Genomic DNA, 8187 nt, shown 5'->3' with positions numbered 1-8187 from the left:
CCAGATGGATGACACAGCCCTCCCCTCCTCTGAGGTGAACAGTTACAGGTCGGTGTTTCACATGTGAGGTGTGGGTTCACGGCTCACAGACAGACACATATATTTATGTCTATATTTGTGGTGATATATTTGAAGTTTTTAAATCCTCCGGTTGTTTTTCCTGTCAGACATGAAGGTCGCTTCTTTCAACGTCCGTCGGTTCGGACTGGCCAAGGTCTCGGATCGGGATGTTCTGTCCACCCTGGTGAAGGTACGGTACCGTAGTACTGTTGGAGACAGACTGAAGAGGAACAGTTCTAGAAGGTTCTGTTTGATGTTCCGTCACAGATCATATCTCGTTACGACATCATCGTGATCCTGGAGGTGGTGGATGTGAGTGGGGACTCGGTGAAGGTTCTCCTGAGGGAACTGAACAGGTGAGTGGAACTGGAACTGGAACTGGAACTGGAACCTTTGTCAAATGATCAGCTGAAAAAGCAGTTTTTTTTTGTAAATATTTTTCAGTAAAAACATAATCTTTGTCCGTTGTCTACGGTGAAAACATTGTTTGTAAATGAGTTACTTCTAAAAAATGTTATTTTTCTACAATAAAAACAAACTTTTTACTGCAAATAAGCTACTATTAAAAAATGTTTTTGGTTTTTCATCGTCTGTAAAAATATTTCCGGTCGTTCTGATCCTGAGCTGTTTTTTGTGATATTGATTTTGTTTTTTTCTCTCCATCTCAGTGGAAACAAACTCCATCACTACTGTCTGCAGATCAGCTCTCGTCTGGGACGGAGCAGATACAAAGAACAGTTCTTGTTCCTCTTCAGGTTGGAGAACGTTGCTTCTTAATCAGGACTGAAGGCAAAAGTTTTCCAGCTGTTTTTCAAGGACGTGTCGTCCTCCTGACAGGGACGACGTGGTGGACCTGATCGACTGTTATCAGTACGAGGACAATCAGGTCAACGACATGGACGCCTTCGCCAGAGAGCCTTACATTCTCCGCTTCAGGCCCCGCTTCACAGGTCAGTAAGGGGGGGGGGGTCGGGGGGGGTAACGGACCTGTGTGTGGGTGTGTGTGTGTGTGTGTGTGTGTTCCTGTGGATGTTGCCATAACATTATGGATGTGGAGGTATGTCCACGTCAAGTCTGTACCTGAGTGTTTTTCTTGGTGGTTGGGGGGGGGTTGATCCCGGTGTTTGGTTTCAGAAGTGAACAGGCAGCGACAGCAGGTCTGTCCAGTTCCCTGTGTGGTTCTAAACAGGTCGTCTCCTGTCCCAGTGTTGACAGACCTGGTCCTGATCCCCGTCCACACCACGCCCACCGACTCTGAGAAAGAGCTGGACGAGCTCTACGACGTCTTCCTGCACGTGAGAGACAAATGGAGAACGGACGTGAGTGACCCCTGGAGTCTGGTCTTGGTCCTGGTCCTGGTCCTGGTCCAGTCGGTTCAGTCTCGATGTTAAAGGTTCAGTTCTGTTGAAGACAGAAACACTCAGGGTTTGTTTTTCACATTGAGGTGAAATAAAAACTACTGCTCCACTAAACTCCTCCCCCTGGTGGAGCCAATCCCAGAGGACATCAGGTGAGGGCGGACAGTTCTCCAGTCTGTCACAGGGACTCATGTCGAGACAAGTAAAAGTCCACACTCACATTCACACCTGTGGTGTCAACATTCACCTGATCTCCTCGAGAACTCCGTAAGGACAGACCAGCCGTTAGAGCTGGGGATTGAACCAGTGACCTCCCTGTAGGAAGGCAAGGGCACTAACCGCCCCCAGTCATTCTGCAGCTTATTCCCCTTCATGTCTGTTCTGCGTTGGTCAGACTGTGTTTGTGTGACTGTTCTGTTTGGTTCCGCTCCAGAACGTCATGATCCTGGGAGACTTTAACGCCGACGGCGCCTACGTCAGTCGTAAGAAGATGAAGAGCATTCGTATTCGCAGTGACGAGAACTTCCACTGGCTCATCGGCGATGACGTCGACACCACCGCAAACACATCCAACGATCACACCTACGACAGGTGGGCACGACGCCGCGCCGTCCAGTAGAACGCGTTTGTGACGTCACGTTCATGAGTGAAACGTTTGTGTGGCAGGATCGTTGTGTACGGAGACCACATGCTAGCAGCCACGGTGCCGCACTCAGCCAAGACCTTCAATTACCACCAGGCCTTTGGTCTGACGGAGGAGATGGTGAGACTTATAACGCAGCTTAGCCTAGCCTAGCCTAGCATGACATGACATGACATGACATGACACGACACGTGACCCGTGTCACCGCTCGTCTGCCGTCAGGCCCTCAGAGTCAGCGATCATTATCCCGTGGAGGTGGAATTCCGCAGCACTCTTCCTGTCTGCAGCTCAAAAGGCGTCCAAACGTGTGACATTTCCATTACCCAGAATTCATCAGTGACCGGATCAGTTGCAGGTAATTAGAAAACCACGTCCTTCATTACATGGTGTCACTGCTGTCAGACATAAGTGAAATATTTCAGACATGATGCGATCGTCATGACGACAGGGTTCAAAGATGAGGAGGAGGAGGAGGAGGAGGAGGAGCTTCACAGGAGTGTTTTTAAAGAAGCCTCAGAATCATTTCAAATGTTATGACTTTTATCTGTGGATACATGAACATATAAGTGAATATATAATACACTGACTTCAATCCTGTTGGGTTTTTTTTGTTCTCCGTACAGAGAGTTTACAGGTGGACGTGTTGAAACTGCAGAAGGAAACTCTGCAGCTGAAGCAGCAGAAGCTCCGCCTCCAAATCACTCTGTTACAACAGCAACTTGATGGAGTGAAAAAGGAGGAAAAGTCTCCGCACGACATCCTTCGTTTTTAACTTTTCTTCTCAGTCCTGGTTGGACAGTTCCTGGCCAAACAGCCAATCAGCAGACAGAACGTATTTGTTGGTTGTTGTTCTTTTCATTAAACACTTTTTAAAAATGGTCCAAAGAACTTTCTGAAGGATGAGCTCGGCCTGGTCCATGGGTTCTACACCTCACACTCCCACATGCAGGAATTTCACCCTGGCACTGGACTGTGGTTTAACTTGAAGTTCTAGACTGTTCCACACAGGTCGGTCGGTCACATGGTTCAAGTACAGACTCACTGGGAATTGTGGGAATTCTCACCTGCTCTTAAAAACTCAACATTCTTCACTACAGTCGGCCCCAAAACAAGTCTGGAGGCAAGATTTTAGGCCACGCCCCTGTCCATCGCTTAAGGCACCCCCCCCCCAGCCTCCAGGTAACAGGTACAAACAACTAAGTAAAATAATAGTAATAAGTCGTTGAAGTGAAATTACACTTTTTTTCTTCCATCATTTTAGCGCCCCCTGGATTGATAGTGCCCTTCTCATGTTCCTGTGCTTTCTCTGAAAACGAACTTTTATTGGTTTACCTCGAACCTGAACCTGCTTAAAAATAACGGTCAGATCCTCTAATAGGTAAATATATATATATATATGTATGTATATATTTAAACATCCTGTCTCGTACACACACTGTACCTACAGTTTATATACCGGACCAAACCGGTTTTCCCGGGACACTTATAGACACGTTCAAATACGTGATGTATACAGTGCAAACAAAAAAAAAATCCAAATTTGTTTAAAATGGTTTTCAAACTGTGGTATGTGTACAACTAGTGGAACTTGGGGTCCCCCTAGTGGTACTATTAACTATGAACTACTACTACTAACTTGGCTGGAAAATAGTGCAGTGAAAATGAAGGGATGAAAAACCGAATGACTCGACACGAAAAGTCAAACTTCCCTAAAGTTTTAAAAATCATTTTATTTTTAACATATTGTAAAAACTCAACTAACCAATAAACAACTAGTTGTTCGTCCATGTACTGAACCAATAAACAACTAGTTGTTCGTTCATGTACTGAGCACTTACTTTCACGTACAGCTGTAAATGTACGTTATTATACAAGTTAAATATTGGCAAATATCACACATCACTCCTTCGAGAAAGAGTTGATGAACTGTGCTTCAAGAAAACAGTTATTTTTAACCAAATATCTTTGTTTAAACTTAATATTTCAGCGTTTCCGCTGTTACAGTACAAACACAGTAGTCACGTGACCGTACAACGCCTTCGTCCATGACCTTTTTCAGAAGACCCGCCTTTACTTGTTTCTGATTGGCCCAGTTCCTCGTGGCCAACAACCAGTCACCAACAGGCTCCAAAACACGGAACTGAACCTGCTGCTCCAGCCAATCAGAGGAGACGCCCAGCAGCCAGAGCAGAACATAACAAACAGTCTGAGCTGCACCTGGTAAACAACCCGTCAGAACCGAGTCACGTCTCCAGGGTCCAGACCAGACGGGGTTCGGAGGTTCCAGTGAAACACCGCCCTCCTGTCCAGCAGACGGGCCGTCTAGATGCATCGCAGAGCAGCGACAGTACCGAGGACGTCATGGATGTGTTGGACTTGTTTAGCAGCTGCAAGAAGGGCGACGTTAGCAGAGTCAGGTACCGACCGCGGGTGTTGTCACTGCGGAACCGAACCGTTCAGCGTTCGTTATCGTTGGCTTTTTGTTTTGTCCACCGAGGACGAATGGGCTTTTTGTTTTGTCCACCGAGGACGACTGGTTGGCTTTTTGTTTTGTCCACCGAGGACGAATGGTTGGACTGACTGACTGACGGACTGACGGACTGACTGACAGACAGACAGACAGACTGACAGACAGACTGACAGACAGACTGACTGACTGACTGACAGACAGACTGACGGACAGACTGACTGACGTTAGCTGTAACTGAAGCCACGGTCCGTCAGGGTTAGCTCTGCCGATCACTTTACACGTCCTGACCTCAGCGCTGGTCAAACTCAAGGCCCGCGGGCTAAATCTGGCCCAAAACGGCTGTGCATTAATGAAACATTATTTTACACTTACACTGTTACAAAGTTGAATTATTTACACCCTGGTGACTCTGGTGACACCTGCTGGTCTGGTCAGTCACCTGCTTCCTTACTTCATCTTGGTCTGTACTATAAGTTTTTTCTGTCCCGTCTCCCAGATACCTGGTCGAACACAGAGACGTGGACCTCAATGTGAGAGACAAGTGGGACAGCACCCCTCTGTAAGTACAGCACAGTCAGAGCAGCGCCCCCACCCTGTGACTCAGGCGTGTTGAAACCTGAAGTGTCTCCGTGTGTCCTCTCCAGGTACTACGCCTGCGTCTGTGGCTACGAGGACCTGGTCCAGTACCTGCTGACCAGTGGTAGGAGGAACAGAACTCTGGGAGAATCTGGGAAACTCTTTAACTCGACTTCAGTCTCTTGTTGTTGGTGGAAGAAACAGATTATTGTTTCTGGAGGTTTTTTGGAGTTTTTTTACAAAAAAGTCTTTTTATTGATTTATTTAATTTATCCTTGATTTTGTTGCATGTTCACACTGGGGTTGGTGACACTTCTATAGATGGTCGATAGATGTCACTGTGTGATCTAGTCTCAGACTCTGCTTTTTGTTTTGTTTTGGTGCCGTTTTTTCCCCCTTCGACCTTGTCTTTCCTGGCGTCAGGAGCGCGGTGTGAAGCCAACACCTTCGATGGAGAGCGATGTCTGTACGCCTGTCTGAAGGACTCCATCCGACGGCTGCTCAAAGACTACAAGTGTGTCGGCGGACACCTGATGCAGCACGACTACTTCAACCACTTCCTCCGCACGTACGTGTTTTTTTTTAACCCACAAATCACTGCGGCCGACGGTGGAAAAGGGTCCCGCAGCGCCTGAACGTGCGTTTGATTCCCAGGTTACTGGAGCAGGGTCAACACGGAGACGTGGAGTTCCAGGTCCACGGACAGACCTTCCAGGCTCACCGCTGCATCCTGAGCGCCCGCTCCGAGTACTTCGCTCACATGTTTGAGACCAAGTGGAAGGGGAAGAACTCCATCAGCCTCCAACACCCTCTGGTTGGTGCACCTCCTCCGTGCTGCGTCTCCTGCGGGAGTCAGGCGTCCCGTGCTCACGCCTCCTCCGGTGTTTGTCGTTTCAGATCAACCCTGCAGCGTTCGGAGCCATCATGCAGTTCATCTACACAGGTGTGTGGACACGACCAGACTGACTTTAATTAACACCAAAATACAGTTCTAAGAAAAAGAAACATTTTTATAGATCTGTGAAATCAGAAATGTCATTCAGCATCAAAATGTAAGTTAAAAACAAACAAAAACTGCCTTTTATTTGGAGAACCTTCTAACGAGAACCTGACTTTTCAGATAAAGGCTCAAAATTGAGGATTTACTCTAAACTCAGAAGGAAAATGAAACTCAGATATGAACAAATATATATCTTTCTATTCCTGAAACAAAAAGCCAACTACATCCAGCTGTAGGTGGCGCTGTGTGCGCTCAGCCCTGTTTAGTTCAGATTAAAACAGACGGAGCGTGAGGTGAGGCGACCACAGAGACCAGAACACTGACCGGTGCTGCCGTTTCAGGGAGGATGGACATCGACATCGGTCTGCTGGAGGACTGCAGACGACTGGCCAAACAGTGCAAGATGGCCGACTTCATGGAGGAGCTGGAGACGAAATGTAAACAGTTGTACGACTTTGGTGAGTGCCCGCACTTACAGGTGGTTCTCAAACCATGGTACGCCCTCCGCTGATGGGACTTAGTTTAGTTGAGATGTAACGAACACCAGTCTGAGTCACATGGTCTGGATTAGAGAGTGAGAAAAAAAAACATGTTCAACAACTGGTTCAGTCAAACATGTGACTCATTAGTCACGTCTTTTTTTCTCCAACTCAAGTGTCAAACAAACCTGGGATCTGTGTGAAGGTTCTGAGCCTGGAGCCTCGCAGCTGTCGGCTCCAGGAGGACATGACCCAGCTGGCCGACTCCGCTCTGCCCCCAGAACTCTCTGTAAACACGCTGATTCTACGGATTTATTTTCAGAGCTCATACTTCAGCCCTGGTTGTTCATGACTCTGTGGTTGATCCTCCGTCAGGTCGGGTTTGGAGAACTTCCTTTCAACCGAGCGGACAGCTTCCCGACCTATCCTGACATCTGCTTCAGGGTGGACGACTTCAACTTCCTGTGTCACAAAGTAGGACCGACAGACATCACATGACTGTCCTCAGGTGGACGACAGTCCAGTCTGACTGCCGGGTGTGTGTGTGTGTGTGTATGTGTGTGTGTGTGTGTGTGTGTGTGTGTGTGCCTCCAGGCGTTCTTCTGTGGCCGCAGCGACTACTTCAAAGCCCTGCTGGAGGACCACTTCAGTGAGGGTGGACAGCTCCAGTCCCAGCCTGGTACTCCAGTGATTACGCTGCACAACATCTCCCACGAAGTCTTCGTCCACGTCATGTACTACATCTACACTAACTTCACTGAGGTTGGTGCAGGACTTCCTCCTTTGACCTGTTGAGGAGAACCTTTCCTTGACAATTAAAGAACTGGTTATGAACTGGTTATGGACTGGTTATGAACTGGTTATGAACTGGTTGGGGGGCGCCAGCCAGTGTGTGTGTGGGGTGTGTGTGTGTGTGTGTGTGTGTGTGTGTGTGTGTGTGTGTGTGTGCCTCCAGGCGTTCTTCTGCGGCCGCAGCGACTACTTCAAAGCCCTGCTGGAGGACCACTTCAGTGAGGGTGGACAGCTCCAGTCCCAGCCTGGTACTCCAGTGATTACGCTGCACAACATCTCCCACGAAGTCTTCGTCCACGTCATGTACTACATCTACACTAACTTCACTGAGGTTGGTGCAGGACTTCCTCCTTTGACCTGTTGAGGAGAACCTTTCCTTGACAATTAAAGAACTGGTTATGAACTGGTTATGGACTGGTTATGAACTGGTTATGGACTGGTTATGAACTGGTTATGAACTGGTTAACCAGGACAGTCATAACGATGTCGTTTCCTGCTTCGCCACAAACAGCAGACATTGTTGAAAAACTGGTTGAAAAAAAAGGAAGGTGAACACGGGTGAGGGAGGGGTGGAGTGAGGAGGGGGAGCACCTGGAGGAGCGGTGGGTAGGGGGTAATTATGGGGGTGGAGGGAGAACTGACACCACAGTGTAGTGAGGAGGAGTAGAAGAACAGACTTCGCCACAAACAGCAGACATTGTTGAAAAACTGGTTGAAAAAAAAGGAAGGTGAACACGGGTGAGGGAGGGGTGGAGTGAGGAGGGGGAGCACCTGGAGGAGCGGTGGGGAGGGGGAATTATGGGGGTGGG

The 8187-nt window shown here is 48.1% G+C and overlaps 2 protein-coding genes across 6 annotated transcripts in view; both read left to right on the top strand.

Annotated features, from left to right (window-relative positions):
* On the top strand, window positions 1-2943 carry dnase1l4.1 (deoxyribonuclease 1 like 4, tandem duplicate 1). Its single transcript, XM_025059508.1, has 10 exons — window positions 1-48; window positions 168-250; window positions 328-416; window positions 729-815; window positions 898-1010; window positions 1267-1379; window positions 1852-2009; window positions 2085-2181; window positions 2284-2416; window positions 2685-2943. The coding sequence occupies exons 2-10, from the start codon at window positions 170-172 to the stop codon at window positions 2831-2833; spliced, it is 1020 nt and encodes a 339-aa protein (XP_024915276.1). The 5' UTR covers window positions 1-48; window positions 168-169; the 3' UTR covers window positions 2834-2943.
* Window positions 2944-4202: 1259 nt separating this feature from the next.
* Window positions 4203-8187, top strand: part of abtb1 (ankyrin repeat and BTB (POZ) domain containing 1) — a 5571-nt gene continuing 1586 nt past the window's right edge. The window contains exons 1-10 of one of the 5 annotated variants that reach the window (XM_025059504.1): window positions 4203-4478; window positions 5028-5090; window positions 5176-5327; window positions 5531-5675; window positions 5762-5921; window positions 6005-6050; window positions 6449-6565; window positions 6763-6875; window positions 6962-7060; window positions 7181-7348. In XM_025059504.1, the coding sequence (XP_024915272.1) occupies window positions 4423-4478; window positions 5028-5090; window positions 5176-5327; window positions 5531-5675; window positions 5762-5921; window positions 6005-6050; window positions 6449-6565; window positions 6763-6875; window positions 6962-7060; window positions 7181-7348 (1119 nt within the window). In that variant the 5' untranslated portion in view covers window positions 4203-4422. Of the gene's footprint in view, window positions 4479-5027; window positions 5091-5175; window positions 5328-5530; window positions 5676-5761; window positions 5922-6004; window positions 6051-6448; window positions 6566-6762; window positions 6876-6908; window positions 7061-7180; window positions 7349-7541; window positions 7710-8187 lie in introns of all 5 variants that reach the window. The other 4 variants (XM_008319433.3, XM_025059503.1, XM_008319434.3 and 1 more) reach the window with 4 other exon arrangements.

Source organism: Cynoglossus semilaevis, chromosome 10 (assembly GCF_000523025.1).
Source record: "Cynoglossus semilaevis isolate Cse_v1.0 chromosome 10, Cse_v1.0, whole genome shotgun sequence".
NCBI classification, from domain to species: Eukaryota; Metazoa; Chordata; class Actinopteri; order Pleuronectiformes; family Cynoglossidae; genus Cynoglossus; species Cynoglossus semilaevis.
Note: the sequence above shows the minus strand (reverse complement) of the source record. Positions and strands in the feature narration are given on the sequence as shown.

Excerpts from the sequence above, each read along its gene's own strand:
- dnase1l4.1 (XM_025059508.1), top strand. The coding sequence starts at position 170 with ATGAAGGTCGCTTCTTTCAACGTCCGTCGGTTCGGACTGGCCAAGGTC. Across the intron at positions 816-897 it reads CAGTTCTTGTTCCTCTTCAG|GGACGACGTGGTGGACCTGA; the intron begins GTTGGAGAACGT and ends TCCTCCTGACAG. Across the intron at positions 1,380-1,851 it reads GAGACAAATGGAGAACGGAC|AACGTCATGATCCTGGGAGA; the intron begins GTGAGTGACCCC and ends GTTCCGCTCCAG.